This window comes from Ambystoma mexicanum, chromosome 10 (genome assembly GCF_040938575.1).
Source record: "Ambystoma mexicanum isolate Mex_15411 chromosome 10, UKY_AmexF1_1, whole genome shotgun sequence".
Lineage (NCBI taxonomy): Eukaryota > Metazoa > Chordata > Amphibia > Caudata > Ambystomatidae > Ambystoma > Ambystoma mexicanum.
This window is the reverse complement of record NC_090932.1, coordinates 1,442,541,799-1,442,557,928: the sequence shown is the minus strand read 5'-3', so window position 1 is coordinate 1,442,557,928 and position 16,130 is coordinate 1,442,541,799. Positions and strand designations below refer to the sequence as shown.

General features: G+C 48.1%; 1 protein-coding gene across 8 annotated transcripts in view; it reads right to left on the bottom strand.

Moving 5' to 3' along the window:
• The window catches only part of HECTD4 (HECT domain E3 ubiquitin protein ligase 4), a 4,298,785-nt gene that overhangs the window by 128,088 nt on the left and 4,154,567 nt on the right, over positions 1-16,130 (bottom strand). For all 8 annotated transcript variants that reach the window (XM_069619495.1, XM_069619492.1, XM_069619493.1 and 5 more), the window contains one exon: positions 12,669-12,890. In XM_069619495.1, the coding sequence (XP_069475596.1) occupies positions 12,669-12,890 (222 nt within the window). The remainder of the gene's footprint in view (positions 1-12,668; positions 12,891-16,130) is intronic.

Below are 16,130 nucleotides of genomic sequence, written 5' to 3'. Positions count from 1 at the left end.
GTTGAAGGCGTCCTGGCCTTGGTTGGGGGAGTATACTCCCGCCAGGGTGATTTCGATCCCTTCCCATTTCCCCTGGACCATCAAGAGTCTACTGTCCATTAGTGGGTGGTCCCTGGAATTTGTCAGTCGGGCCCTTTTGTGTAACATCAGGCCCACTCCTCCTTTCTTCTAAGTTGCTGATGCCCAGTAGGTCTGTCCCAACCCTTTCCCTCTCAAGGGCCTCTCTTCTCCGGCTTTTAGTCTTGTCTCTTGGATAAAGAGGACGTCTGTGGAATTCGTGCGCTATCAGGGACCTTTTGGTTGGCAAGTTTAGACCCTTGACATTTAAGGTTCCAACCCTTAGGAGGCTGCCTCCCACCTCTACACCTAGCTTTCCTTCAATTTTTGGGCCTCTTCTTCCGTCCATCTGTGCCTTCGCGCTCGTCTCCTGTTTTTCCTTCCTTTTTCTTTCCCTTATTCCCGAACCCACCTTTGCCCCTGAATACCCTCCCTTGTGAACAGTAATAGAACTAAACATTTCTTAACCATCTAAGTACCTAGAACGCGGTACCCTATCCGGAGACGCCCTCCTTCAACTGAGGGACACCAGGGTAGAAGTTCCCCTTTGCCAGGGGTCTCATCATCTATTCATTTTACTTTGTCTTGATTATTTGTTGCAGGTTTGCCCTTTTGTGGGGGCTGATTCAGCGTTATTGTCTGGCTTACAGCGTTGATGAGGGGGGAGTTTAATTTCATATATTTTCTTCCAACCTTGCGTCTTTGAGGTTTGGAGTCCATTTCTGTTGATCTTGGGGAGTGTGTCCCCTGTGGGCAATTGAAGGATCTTGTCTCGGCATTCTAAGTGAGGTGCTGCAGGATTTGCTTTGCTTCCGCTGCTGTTGTGGCTCTGTAGTCTTCTCCTTGTACCTCGAATGAGAGCGGAAAGGGGTATCCCCAACTATGTCTTATCCCATTTTCTGTGAGCCAGGTGGTTAGCCGCCTGCACTCTCTTCTTCGTCCTACTGTGAGGCCAGAAAGGTCTTGGTATGTTTTAATTTTTTAGCCTTGCTACGAGACGTCCTGCACTTGTTTCACCTTGAGGAGGATGGGTTTTCTTTGTAATGCAGGAATTTCACTACCACCGAACAGGGCCCCCCCCAATGAATGCTCTACACCCTCTGTGAGCTCTTTCGATGTGTATTGTCTTCCCTCCTTCTGCTTGATAGAGGGGGTTGACAATCTCCTGTACTTTGCTTTCGACCTGCCCTGGGGTCTCCCCGTCGGTTTCTTCTAGGCCCACTATTTGTAGGTTTGTCCTACGTTCTTTATTTTCTAAGTCATCGATTTTCAATGCCAGGTGCCCTTCCCTTAAATTCATGTCCATCATCCTTGCATTTATCTTCATTTTCACCAGGTCGGCGTTAATTTGGTTGTGTTCCAGGTTTTCCACTTTTCCTCTTGGCTCTACTATTGATGTTTGTATGTCTGTGCACATCACCCCTGCTACGTCTTCCTTTGTGGACGCTTCCCCCATGTTCGTATTCAGGTTAACGTTGTTCATCTCTCACTGGGTCTCTTCCTTTCTATATTGCTTGAGAGTTTCCATTCCTTTTTTGGGGGTCTTCCATCCGTCCTTTTTTTCCTCATGCACTTCTGTGGTGAGTCTGGCTTTTGGTTCTCCCGAGGGTCTCCCCTGCTTTGGTGGGTTCTTTCTAGGGCCGTGCGGCACTCTGGGGGGCCTTTCTTTCCTTAGGATCACGTGGCTGGGATCCTTTGGGTGGGGGGTGCAAGTGCACGCTTGGTTCTGACTTTTGGGCAGGCTTTGCCTCGGCGGGGCTCTTCAGGTGATGCTCAGCCTTCTGGAATTATGTCCTTGCTCAGAGTGAGGCCTGTGTCTGTATGGATTCTCCCACTCTGGCCTGTGTGATGAACATATGGGGGTGGGGAGGTCGGTTTCAGTTAGTGGCCCTTCCCTTCCCTTGTTCCACTTCTATTTACCTTCTCCTCGCCTCACTTTTTGCTATTTTTCAGGCCCTTGGGTTGCTCAGTGGGTCCTTCTCTGTCTTCCCTGCTTTGGGGGTGTTGAGGGTGCTGTGCTTGGTGTCTTCCCCCTCCTCCGCCTCACTTCCGTGAGGACGTGTGAGCGTCCTTTTCTCCCAGTGCTCTGAAAATCAAGCCCTTTGTAATGATATGGAGTTTGTGAGGTTTCTTACGAACAGCCCACTTCGTTTCACCCTTCTTTCTGTGCTTAGGGCTTGTGGGTTGTATGCAGTGTATTGTATTGTATTTATTAGGTTTCTATAGTGCTTTACGCTAAAGCGCTGCACATTTTAACAACAGGGTACATTTAACGATAACAAATTAACAGTAACAGTAGAAGCAAATAACAATTTTGAATTTTTAATCAGACCAACTAAACAGTATTTAGAGCAATTAGAGAGAGGGGGGTAGTGGAGTAGTTCAGAGAGGAAGAGGGAGGGATGGGAAGGAGGAGGAGAAGAAGGGGAACGGGAGGCGCGAAGGGGGAGTGGAAGGGGGTGTGGAGGCAGCTGATTAAGGGGGAGAGGGTGGGAGGGAGGAGTGATAAGGGGAGTGGAATCACGGTGTAGAATGAAGGAGAGATTTGAGGGAGGTGCGGAATGAGGAAAAGGTAGGAATAGAGTGGATTGAGAGAGGTAAGGAGTTCCAGTGGACGGGAGCTAGGAGTTGGAAGTAGCGGAAACGAGAGGAACCACAAGGGGAAGGAGGAACAGTGAGAAGTGGTCAGCGGAGCGAAGGGAGCGAGAGGGAGTGTAGAAAGAGAGAAGGGAAGAGAGATAAGGGGGAGCAAGATCATGGAGAGATTTGAGGACTAAGCAGAGGAAATTAAATTTAAGTTAGGAGTGAAAGGGAAGCCAACCAAGGGATGATAGGGAAGCAGAGATAGAGTCTCAGGAGGTGAGGAGGCAGAGGGTACGTATGGCAGAATGGTAGATATATTTGAGGGGGGCGAGATGTGAAGTGGGTAGACCAAAGAATAAGGAGGAGCAATAGAAGAGGCGAGATAAGATGAGGGAGGAGATTAAGAGTTTAGTGGCATGGAAAGTAAGAGAGAGGCGGACCTTGCGAATATTATAGAGGTGGTAGTGACAGGCGCGAGAGGTGAGAGATATGGTGGGAAAAAGTGAGAGAGGAGTCAAAGTGAATGCCTAAGCTGCGGGCGTGAGGGGAGAAAGTAAGATTAGAGGGGGAAAAATGAATAAAGGGAGGAGGAGTGCGGGGGGAAGGGAGTTGGAGGGGAAGAAAACTACTTCAGTTTTGTCGGAGTTAAGGGAAAGGAAGCGAGAAGACATCCAGTTTTTAATTGCAGTAAGACAGGAAGAGAGTTTAAGGTGGAGGTCGGGAGAGAAGGAAAGAAAGAGCTGCGTGTCGTCAGCATAGAAATGGTGAGAGATGCCAAAGAGGAGATAACAGGGGCAAGAAGAGAGGTGTAGAACGAGAATAAGAAAGGGCCAAGCACCAAGCCTTGTGGAACTCCGTATTCCAGAGGCTGGGAAGGAGAGGAGCGGCCTCCTGAGGAAACAGTAAAGGAATGGGAGGAGAGGTAAAAGGATAGCCAGTTGAGAACAAAGCCTTTGAAACCAAAGGAAGAGAGAGTGTTGAGAAGAAGGGGGTGATTGACAGTGTCGAAGGCAGCAGAGAGATCAAGAAGAATAAGAACAGAGGATTGCTTAGAGTGTCGAGCGGTGCAGAGGGAGTTGGGGATGTAAGTTAGGGCAGTTTCAGGAGAGTGTTTAGGGCGGAAGCCAGATTGAGAAGGGGGAAGGAGAGAGAGATCAGTCACAAAGGATGAGAGCTGAGAGTAGGCGAGGCGCTCAAGAAGTTTAGAGAGGAATGGAAGGAGTGAGATAGGACGGAAGTTAGAGGTGATCAGGGGATCTGCAGAAGGTTTCTTCAGAATCGGAATGATTGTGGCATGCTTGAAAGCAGAGGGGAAGGTGGCAGAGGAAAGGCAGGTGTTGAAGAAGGAAGTTAGGTAGGGGATAATCTTAGGGATAAGTAGGGAGGGGAAGGGGTCAGTTGGAGCAGACGAGGGGTGAGCTTTGGAGAGGAGGATGGATACTTCAGAAGGGGAGACAGGGGAGAAGTCAGTCATGCAGGTTGTTGGGGAGAAGGGAGAAGGGGGAGGGGGGAGTAAGAGGAGGAATTGATCTTTTGCAGAAGGGCAAGAATCTTGGAGGAGAAGAAGTTTGCAAAGTCAGAGGGAGAAAGGGTGGAGCAGGTTGAGGGGTCAGGGGTTGGGGGAGAGAGAAGACGAGAGAGAGTTTGGAAGATACGGTGGGGGTGGGAGGCTTGGGATTGAAGAAGGTTGGAGTAGTAGGAGCGTTTTGCCGAAGAGAGGCAAGAGTCATAAAGGGAGTGGTAAGAGAAGTAGGAGGTTTGGTTGGAAAGCGAGGGAGATTTGAGCCAGAGTCTCTCAAGATGTCGGAGGAGACGTTGCATGGAGAGGAGTTGAGGAGAGAGCCATGCTTGAGAAGGTTTCCGGGTTGAGCGGAAGAAGGAAAGGTGGCCGATAGTAGAGAGAAATCTTGCAGAGAGGGGAGAGAAGAAGATCAAGTTTCAAGAAAGAGGGAGGGGTCAAAGCTACGAAGGTCACATCTTGAAAATATGGAAGGGGAAGGCTTGGGGAAGGAAGGGGAAAGGGAGTGAGGGAGAAGGAGAGTAGAGCATGATCAGAGAGATAGAGAGGAAGTGTAGAGACAGTAGAAGAGGGGTAGGAAGAGTTGAAGATGAGGTCAAGAGTGGAGCCAGAGGAGTGAGTAGGAGAGGAAGGAAGGTAGGAGTCAAGGATGGATGAAAGGGGAGAGGGGTGAGGGGGAGAAGGGGAGTGAAGATTAAAGTCACCAAGTACAGTTAGAGGAGAGGGAGAGACGAGAGAAAGGAGGTGATCGAGGTCATCATAGAAAGAAGAGAGGGGGCCAGTGTCCAGGGTTGTACCTCCCCGTGGGGGGGCCTGACTCTGGTTGTTATTTTCTCCGCCCTGGCCATCTCTGCTGGCGTTATGTGGTTAGTGGGGGTGGCCCTGCCAGTCGTGTGCTGCACATATGCCACTCTGTTGGCTGTGATCTCACGCTGGACCCACCTTTCCCCCTACCGGCTCCCGCTGTGGTTCTGGTTTTTTGTGTGGTTGTCGTGGGTGCTGCGTAATCCACTTCGTCTTGACCTCTCTGCTTCAACTTGTCCATGCTTGGCCCACCGCCACGCTCTCTCCCTGGGTCCCTGTGCCTGCAGTATCTTTTCTTTTCTTCAACGGTGGGTTGGTGTTGGGTGCTCCCTCCGCTGGGCTGGGTTTCTTGGGTTCTTTCTTGGTTGGGTTTTCAGTTTTCTCCGGCTTGGAGCTCCATCTGGGGTGTCCTCTTCGTTTCTCCTTCAATGAGCATCTTTTTGGTGCGGGAGCTGCGGCCGCGTAGTACCGCTGGTCCCTCTTTCGACAACGCTAGGTTTTTGTGCTTTGCCCTCTGTGGGTGTATCGAGGTTCTTCTTGGGGCTACGGCCCACTTCGGATTCCGAGTTGTGGTCTGGGGACGTAGCCCCAGACCCACCGTCTCCTGAGCTCCCACTCTATAGAGGCCTTTGATCTGGCCCGGTCGCCGATCGGGCCCCTTCTTTGATGCTTCTCACTGGGTACCACAGCGAATGGTGTCACACTTGTGTGCTCCTATTGCTTCCCCATTCATTTACGGTTCTCTTCCCGCTGTGCATCGGCATCTGGAACTGCTCTTTCTGCTCTTGTTGTCCCCCGGCTGCAGGAGAGACACGTTAGGCAGCCATTGCCTTCCGCACACCCCCTAGTGGTCTCTGTTACTCTCTTTTAAATATGCAAAAAGTATCTGCAGTGTACAAGTTAACAATTGCCGGTGCAAAAACACAGTCTTGTCATAGGCCTCAATAGGTAGAAATTGGCTTTGTTAAGGAACCCTCTCTATCTAATCTAATTTGGGTCTTTGTTTTATAATGAGGATTCCTCAAAATGTTTATAAAATGCCTTGTACACCCCTGCTTACAATATTTCCACCATAACATTTCTCGATTGACTTTGTCAAAAGTCATTGAAAAGTCAGTTAAAGACACATACAAAGTTTTTTTGTTTACCTTCACCTGTTCAATGAGAAGACTCAATTCCAAAGGTTCTTATCCTGTTTTCAAATAAGACAATGTAACATTATTTCTGACTCTCTCTGTACAAGTACTGATTTGTCGGATGTAACCCGGTTCTTATATTTCTGTTTAAGATTTTGAATGGATTGCTCTAAAAATGATTTGGAATAATTTTTCCTGCAACTTCGTAAATAACACCAGAGTCCCATTTTTTATTAGGCCAAATTACAAACGGATGACTTTTATGTTCTTCCTCAGAACGTTTAAACATGACTATTTTTTCTAAATACAATACAAGTTTTTTTTTCTCCAGAACAGTAGTTAGTGTCCAACCTGACATCTTCCCAACCAATGTCTGTGAACATTTTACATTTCTTTATATTGTCAATAAAACGTGTTACAGACCTATCAGTCCAAATTAGTTTAGTAGCCTTATTATTGTTTGTTAGGGAGGACATAGGTTTTGATACTGAACTTCTTTCAATATTCAGATTTATCACCAATTGTAAAATTGCATGATCTCAGACTGATATCAGATGCTTGGAATAATGCACATCTATCATCCCTATTCGATCCATGCACACTGAAGGAAAGTAGAGTACTGTAGGAAGGTCAGAATGGTCGTCTGAAGACATGCAGGAGAAAGTCCAAAGTTCAACTGACATAGAAATACAACAAACCCTTAAAGAAAGAAGAAGGAAGTCCTGAATGTGTTCTAGTGATGAAAGGTAAAGGGCTGGCAAGAGGATGTGCATGCAATTTGACTGTACATTCTGTGTCCATGAGAGAATTTGAATCTTCCTTCAAACCCACCCAGAAAATGGTCTCCTCTACGGTGGAGTGGAAGCACTAAAATGAAAGAGGAATCAATGTCAGATCATCACCCTTGAATAGATTCAGAACTATGACGGGGTACTCACTGGTGACACTGACAGTGAGGTGAAGGGATGTGCCCAGGTGATACCCAGTCATATCGCCTACAGAGGTAGATGGGTAAATGGAGCCGGCCCTGGCAACTGTACTAAACAGGCGTCTAGGCTTAGAGAAAGGGAATTAACTTAACCCAAACTGAACATTTGTGAAGGAGCTTAGCAATTCCGTCACCATCATTAAGGCAAGTGTTAAACCTGCTTGCACCTCAAGCCTCATGGGGTCCGGGCCTCTCCCAAAATTCAAAGTGCTAAAGGAAACAGACATCAACCGAGCTCGAAGAGCCACAAAAGAGTGTGCTAGCCAAGTCATAGGGTTTTTCAGAATGAGGTTGTGGTACAGCCTGTTCAAGACGGTCTGTGAATGCACCAAACCCAACCCTAACCCTTTTTTCTGAAAGCAGCTGGCGCTGAAGGATATCTATCAAGATGAGGAATCTGCGGGAGAATACAATCCATTGAATAAAAGATTAAATACCTATTCTGTAGCTAACCTGTGGCTTGCAACTTGCAAAAGCAGTCAGGGTCAGGGTACCTTGAAGAGACTATTTTTTAATAGTCTGAAATATAGGATGTTCTAATGTTAAGCCTAGCCATCCTGGATTCACTATGGGGAAACCAAAAGACAGCACTACATTGTCAATTATTATATGGCCTGACCTGCACTTTGTCTCTCTGGACTAGAGGTTTTCAATCGAAATCACAGTGCCACGAAAATCCAGAGGAGCACTCGATGTGAACACTTAATGTTCTATTTAAGAGTTCAAGAGCCCACTGGTATTCCTTCAGTGTTGGACTAACTGAAGGTAAATGAAGGGAAAGCCCTTGTTCACAACTTCAGGGTGACTCGATGTAGATTTAGACCAATTTAGTATCATGGAGTAATCTCTGGTAGAAGGCGGCCCCAGCAGAATTAGGCTTTGCCAGAAGCTCAGGTTGCATCCTGTAGCTAAAACTGTGGGTGCAGAGGGAGCTCCCCCTCCCTTCCAATACAAACTGAGCATCTGGTAGTGATCATCAGACTCAAGATTTGGAGAGCCCTTAGACCTGCCAGGACACAATATCCGGAAATAACAAATGACCTGTCTGGTGGCCCATGAAAACAAATGTCTAACCTACCTGAAGAATTGCTGTGTTTTCGGTTTTCAAATTATGATGATCACATAGTCTGTGGTCCACCTGTTGAAATTTGGTGGAGGACCACTGGAAAGAAAGAACACTTTGAAAACTCTGGGAGTGAGTAAATTGTGAAAATATTGTCCAGTCATGAGTGACCAGCAGTAGGAAAGGAATGGGGTGGCAATAGGGAGGGGGAAGGTGAGGAAGAGGGGTGATCTTCTACCAGCTGCATGTGTGCAGGGCCCCCAGTTTCATTTTTGTATGTATGTTGGGCAAATAACTATCTGATATTACGGACATGTATCCATGCCCACTCGTGGGTCTTTAGGAAGTGTGAAAAATTAACAGGATGGCCAGTCAGAATAGTAATGGTGGTTGGCCATACTTCCATTAACCATGCCTTCATTTCAATAGTAGAAATAGTCAATAAATCCCTCTGCATCAACTAATCATCAACTAAGGAATGCATGTACATCCAGAAATGAGAAGAAAAAGAAAAAAAATATCACAATTTTCCTTTCTGTTTTCCCAACATAAGCACATCACTTGCTTTCTTACAGACGCACTCACAGCTCCAACACAACATGAAATGGTGGCTAAACAATTACCACTGAATACAACCCCACGCCCCTATAACCAAAGCTTAGCTTTCAACTTGAATGCAACGCATGTTGCAGAAATGGGCTGATTGCTTAGATCATTTCATACCTACTTTCCACAATTCACACTGGCTGCCTTTTGAGTTAGGACCTAATCCAAGATGTGGCTAGCAGTGTTTAAAATTAGCTGCTTAAAGAAAGCAACTATTTAAAGCATAGTCAAACATCCTTGAATAGAATTACTGACACATTCTGGAATTGTTACTTTCAACAGTAGTTGATCATAAGTGAATGTTTCAGACTGAGACTTTACAGATGATTCTTTCTTCAATCCTAAATTAGCTTAGTGAAAAGCTGATGAGATCTGCATTGGGCCCAGAGGTAATAGGTTCACATCCAAGCTGGCCGATTCTAAATTTCAATCTTCTAATGTGAAAAAACAGAAAATCTTTCAATTGGGTAATAGAAATACCTGTTATTACAGAGTTACAAAGTGGAAAGAACAAAATGACCACCCACCCTAGGGCTGGGATAAAAAAACATTTTGCCTTAGCGTCCCCGGCACTTGAGAAGCAGAGGGTGGGCATAAGGCTTCCTAACCTTCTCTATGCACAGGTACATACCATGTGACAAAAATTAGACCACTTTTTACGGCTTATCAATATGTCCGAAAGGGCACAGAAAAGGTTAATACAAAAAACATTGTTATTATTGCCAATCCAAAGGAGAGTCATAAATCTGCAATGTTTGCATCCAATTTACAGCTTGCACACACTTGCCATTGCAAGGTTTTAGTATACCACACAGTTAAATATTTTGACAGCGTAGAAATTACCATAACACACACAATCTTAGTCCCTCCAAATTGGGCTATCCCGGAACATGCATCATGTTCAGGTTCTTGGATAAAATTGTTAAAATGGAAAATGCTATTAGAATTTTAAATAAGGTGAAGATTTCTTGGTGGGGAGTAAACACAGATGCGCAAGGAGGTTGAGGTAACTCATTTGAGCTCAATAAACATATGTTTAAAATAATCTTAGTGGACGATTATTTTACACTGAACGTGCACGTTACATATGTTTAACAAGCATCCTCAGTTAACAGTGTGCCCAAATGTAACCTTTCTACTGTTTGTACAAGGATCTCTTATCTTGTGAACATTTATAAAGCACATCGTACACCCGAGTGCATCATGGCGCTGCAGCAAAGCCAGGATAGTCAACTGCGGGAGCAAATTAATTAATAAGAAAAGTCTTCAAAAGACGGCGAAGAGAGTTGATCCTTAGTAGCACGTAGAGGATGTTGGGGTGCATTCCACAACTTAGCTGCAACCACAGAGAAAGCACGGCCACCCACACGTGTGAGCCAGACCCAAGGTACTTGGAAAGTGAGAGATACTTGAGAATGCAAGGGGTGGTTGGGCACGTAGGGGCAGAATTTAAGGTGTAAATATTCCAGCCCCTGCCATAAAAAGCCTGGTGTACTATGCACATGGCCTTAATCTGAAACAGAAAGCCAGTGCAATAGTCTCAGAGTAGAAGTAATGTGCATAGAAAAGGAAGTATGAGTAACCAGCCTAGCTGCAGCATTTTGCAGGAGCTGGAGGTGACGCTTTAAATAAAGAGGCTGAACTAAATAGAGAGAGCTGCAGTAGTAGTTTGTGCCGACCACAAGCAGAGCTACTGCAGGAGCATGCAGCTTCGATGGAAGAAAGGACAGCACCTTATGTAGCACCTTGAGCTTTTAATGGTCTGATTGTCAAACTGATGCAAAGAAGATGACAGCCTGACACCTGTGTCCCTCAAAGATGCCACTGGTGTAGGACACAGACCCAGAGATTGAGGCTAGAAGGAAGGAGTTTATACAGAAAGGGCAGATGGGTCCCACCACCAGAACCTCGGTCCTGTCCCCATTCAACTTCAGCCAGTTGTCAGTCATCCACTGACCCGTGGCCTCCAGTCACCCCTGCAGCTGAGAAGCTGATCCAGGATCAGACAGGTCCAGCCAAAAGATTATGTGAGTATCATCAGTGTACAAGTAGCACCGGAGACCGTGCGAGAGGACAAGCTTAACCAACAGCTGGATGTATATCTTGCATGAAGTGGGGGACAAGGCATACCCCTGAGGAACTGCACGTGATAACGGTAGAGAGGAAGAGTGAAAAGGAGGGAGTGAAAAATTGGGCTTGGTCCGATGATAAAGACATGAACCAGCCCAGCACCTGCCCGGCAATTCCTGCCCCAGCCAGGTGATTAAGCAAGATGGAGTGGTCGATGGTATTGAATGCCGCCGACAGAGGCAAGATCAGTGCCCACACTCCACCCTGATCAGAGAGATGTGCAAGGTCATCTACAATAGATACCAGCACGCTATCAGTTCCACGGCTGGGGCAGAAGCCTGATTGAAAAGATCAAAGAAGTGAGAGGATTCCGAGAAAAGACTAAGATGTGGAGAAATTAAGGACTAACAGTTTCGTGAAGAAAGGCAGTGAAGAAATAGGAGGAAAGTTAGACAGGACGGAAAAGTACAGTGAGGGTTTCTTAACAAGATGAATCACCAAAGCGTGCTTAAGATTGAAGGATTAATACCAGCTTGGCAAGAATGGTTCACTGCCTGGGCAACTCACAACGCAATAATTGGCATAACATCTTTGCAGATGGCCAGCAGGATGGAGTCAAGAGGGGATGCAGATTTTAATCTTGCAGTAGCCAGAATTACATCCTATGAGGAAAAGGAGGGAAAAGATTACCATAGATTAGCCGATACAGATGTAGGATAAATAGGAGCACCTTTGCCAGGCTTGAAATCAGACAGTGATTTGATAGAGAATAGACATGATCTTATTGTTAAACAAAATTAGATAAGGAATCACACAGCTGTTGGGATGGGGTAATCCCAACCCGCTCGGCAGGAGAAGAAGATAGGAGACGAATTACCTTAAATAATTCTTTAGGCTGGTTGATAGCTAATTCAACTTTATCAGAATAAACATTCCTTTTTGCTATAATAATAGCATTATGATATCCGAGAGTGGCTGAGCGGAGAAGCATACAATAGTCAGGAAGATAAGACTTCCTCCACTTCCGCTCAGGCTGTCTCAATTTGAGCCTCAGCCTTTTTAGATCTTGATCAAACCAGGATTACGATTGGCGGATATGCGGTTTGCCCAGTTTAAGGGGAGCAAGACGATCTGCTATAGAAGAAAACACAGAACTAAGAGTATAAATCCACAGATTGTAATGCTGTACATCTGGTAATAATCTCTCCAGCCACCTGAGCTGAGGAAACCGGACACCAATTCCATTTCAAGTGTCTTTGGTTTTGACTGGACTATAGTCTCCATGTCAACCTCAATCGTGAGTGGAATCAGTGAGTGATCTGACCAGGCCAGTTCCTGTACCGGGTAAACAGTCACCAGCCTAAGAGGTGACAAGATCAGCTACAGAGTATTCCCCTTACAGTGAGTTGGGCACACAAATTGCTGAAGGTCCAAATCTAGCAACCCAGATATAAAATGGCCAGTGGCAGGCTCATCATCCTTATCAATCCTCAAATTGAAGTCACCAACTATCACCAGCCTAAAATACTTGAGCTGGAGTAAAGCAGCGAGTTCCAGAAAGGCCTCACAAAAAGTGGAGTCATGATGTGGCGGCCTGTACACAGAACATAGAGGGAGACCAAGGCCTTGATTGAGATATGCACCAGCAGTGGGTCAATTTTTAGCGAAAGGATATGTCAGTATTACAATATTTGAACACATTAAGATACTCACAGAAGTGACAGCAAGCAAAACTGTATCATACACATTCAGCAAATACCATAAGCACAAATTTCAGCAAGCGCACAAAATTGATTGTTTACAGAAAATGGAGAATATAAATTCCAATAAAAAAGAAGTTACATTTTCAAATTTTTTGATGTAGTTGTAGGTGAGTATGTCTGCTTCCATAAGGTCCGCATCAGGATCAAGTGGTTCTCCTACTATCATCTTCCAGAAAGAGGACAGCAGGTCCAGAGGTAGTGGAAGATCAGCTCGAATCGCAATCCCCAAAAGCTGCCCAAAGAAATGAAGTAACTGCTCTTCTCCATAGGTGATGGGGCTAGGAGTCAAAATGTATTTTCCCTTGAAAAATCAAAACAAGAAAAATAAAATGAATGGTAAGCATATTTGGATGTAACAATACAAGGCATGATTCTAAAACAAATGTGCGTGCATTGGGAAGTGCACAGAGGAAGTCTACTGTTCGCCTGTGCGCCGTATCCTGTGCTGCAAGCTACTGGACCTAGCTACTAAGTTACTAAGATTTAATTGAGGCCCCGCCCATAATCCAGCAAGCCCTATAACTTCCACTGCCACACGCATCAGGCGTGCAAGTATCGGGAAGGAACAAGTTACTTACCTGTAACTGTTGTTCTCCAGCATGGGTCTGGCATGGATTCACATGCTCATGAATATTCCCCGTCGTCGTCGTCAGGCTGGGAATCCTCGGTAAAGAAAAAACCAGTATCAGTTTCGTTTCTGATCTGTCTTTCGTAGTAATAACCAATCACTGGTCTCTGCGTCATACTGACCACAGCCAATGACTGCCCTCTACCTAAGCACCGCCTCTGGCAGCCATCTTCAGATTTGGAAGCACGTGAAGTGGCAGTATGACCAAGTGAAGAGCCGCAGAGGGGTAGGCGGGAGGGTTCGCATGTGAATCCATGCCAGACCCATGCTGGAGAACAACAGTTACAGGTAAGTAACTTGTTCCTTCTCCAGCATGGGGTCTGGCATGGATTCACATGCTCATGAATAAAGAATACATAGCAGTACACACATGCACAACCACGGGAGGTGGCAAAGGCTCAACATTAAGCATCACATCAACTCAACATTAAGCATCTTACCTCCTCACCAGGCTCACCTCAGGCGAACAGGTTGCGCAGCACTGCTTGGCCGACCCTGGACTCCTCCCTGGAATCCCGGTCGACGCAGTAGAATTTCGTGAAGGTGTGCGTCGACCTCCACGTAGCAGCCCTGCATATGTCCAGCAGGGGCACACCAGATAGGAACGCCGTGGTAGCTGCGATCGCTCTGGTGGAATGGGCTCTCGGACGGCCAGGCAGCGGTCGGTTTGCCAACCGGTGACAGTACATGATACAGCCGGAGAGCCATCTGGAGATGGAAGCCTTCGAGAGAGCCTTCCCCTGATTGACAGGTCCAAAGTTCACAAAGAGTTGTGACGTCTTCCGAAAACCTTTCGTGCGGTCCACGTAGAACTTCAGCGCTCTAGCTACATCCAGCGAGTGCAAAGTCCTCTCAGCCGGCGACGAAGGCGACGGGAAGAACACAGGTAACACCAAGGGTTCGTTGAGATGAAAGTCCGACGGTACCTTGGGCATGAAGGAGGGGTGCGTCCTGAGCACTACCCTCGTGTCGTGGAAAGTCAAGTACGGGGCCTTGCAGGAAAGGGCCTGGATCTCTCCCACTCGTCGTGCGGAGGTGATGGCCACGAGAAAAGCTGTTTTCCACGATAGAAACTTCAACGGGGCCGAGTGCAGAGGCTCGAACGGAGGTCCCATGAGCTTGGTCAGCACCACGTTGAGCTCCCACGCCGGGGCCGGAGCCTTCACCGGCGGGAACGATCTGAACAGTCCCTTCATGAACTCTTTCACCAGACGATGAGACCACAAGGACGTCCGGCCCGTGGTTCTGGTGTATCGGGAGATCGCAGCAAGATGAATCTTGATGGACGCGTGTGCCAGACCAGCTTTGGCCAGCGTCAGCAGGTACGGCAGCACTTGGGGAGCCGTAATCCGTAGAGGGTTAATCTTCTGTGCGTGGCACCAGACAGAGAACCTCTTCCATTTGTGTCCGTAGCATTTAAGAGTCGAGGACGCCCTGGCCTTTGCAACAACCTCTCTGCAATCGGCCGGTATGTCGTATCCTCCAAACTCTAGCGCTGCAGGAGCCAGGCCTGCAAGTTCAGCGACTTCGGGTCGTGGTGGAGGATGGCGCCTCCTTCCCTGGAGAGTAGATCCGCGTCCGCCGGCAGCTTGATTGGCGGGGACGCCGACAAGTCCAGAAGGTCCGGGAACCATATCTGCCTCGGCCACGCAGGTGCGACGAGGATCATCCTGCACCGTGACCTCTTGAGCTGGTTGACGAGCCGGATTAGCAGAGGCAAGGGAGGGAACGCGTAGAGGAACAGGCCCTCCCAGGGGAACGAGAAAGCATCGCCCATGCTCCTCGTCTGGGGAAACCTGCTGGCGAACCTCCGGCACTTGGTGTTCGTCGCCGTCGCGAACAGGTCGATCTGGGGTGTGCCCCACCGTCGGAAGAGGCGATCCACCAGATCCTGCCGTAGTTCCCACTCGTGGCACGAGCGCAGCTCCCTGCTGAGTGAGTCGGCGATGGTGTTTTTTATCCCTGCCAGATGAAACGGCACCAGAAGAATCCCTTGGGCGACGGCCCAATGCCACAGGTCCTGCGCCTCCTTGGACAGCGCTGGGGACCTGGTTCCGCCCTGTTTCCTGATGTAAAACATGGTGGTGGTGTTGTCGGTGAAGATCCTCACCACCTTGCCCTTGAGGGACGGAAGGAAGGACCTGAGGGCCCAAAACACTGCACGGAGCTCCAGGACGTTGATATGCAGGGACTTCTCCGTCGGGAGCCAGAGTCCCCTTGCGTGCAGATTTTCGGTGTGCGCTCCCCACCCTTCTAGGGAGGCATCCGTGGTCACAGTCACCTGGTGGGCTGGGGTCTGGAAGTCCATGCCCGCCGTCAGATGCGCGCGGGTGCCCCACCACCGTATCGCTCGTCGGAAACTCTCGTCGAGCTTGATCCTTTCCTCGAAGCTGCCCGTCGTCTGGATCCAGCGCGCATCCAGGAACTCTTGCAACGGGCGCATCCGGAGCCTGCACATGGGAATGAGGTAGATGCAGGAAGACATCATCCCGAGGAGGGACTTGATGGACCTCACCTTGGCCGCGTCGGCCACCAACATCCGTTGCACCTTGCCCAAGATGGTCCTGGTCCTCTCCTCCGACGGGGAGGCCAGAAGGGACACTGTGTCGAGCCTCGCTCCCAGAAACAGTGCGACTTGCGCGGGCACCAGGTGGGATTTGGCGTAGTTCACGGAGAATCCCAGGTCCGTGAGGAGTTGGACGGTCCTTGCCGTGTGGACCACGGCGAGCTCCCTCGTCTTGGCGCGGATGAGCCAGTCGTCCAGGTAGGGGTAGACGTGAATCCCCTCGCGGCGCAGCTGCGCCGCCACCGGTGCGAGGCACTTGGTGAAAACCCTGGGTGCCGACCGTAGTCCGAAGGGAAGGGCTTTGAACTGGTAATGACGCCCTTGGACCACGAATCTGAGGAATTTTC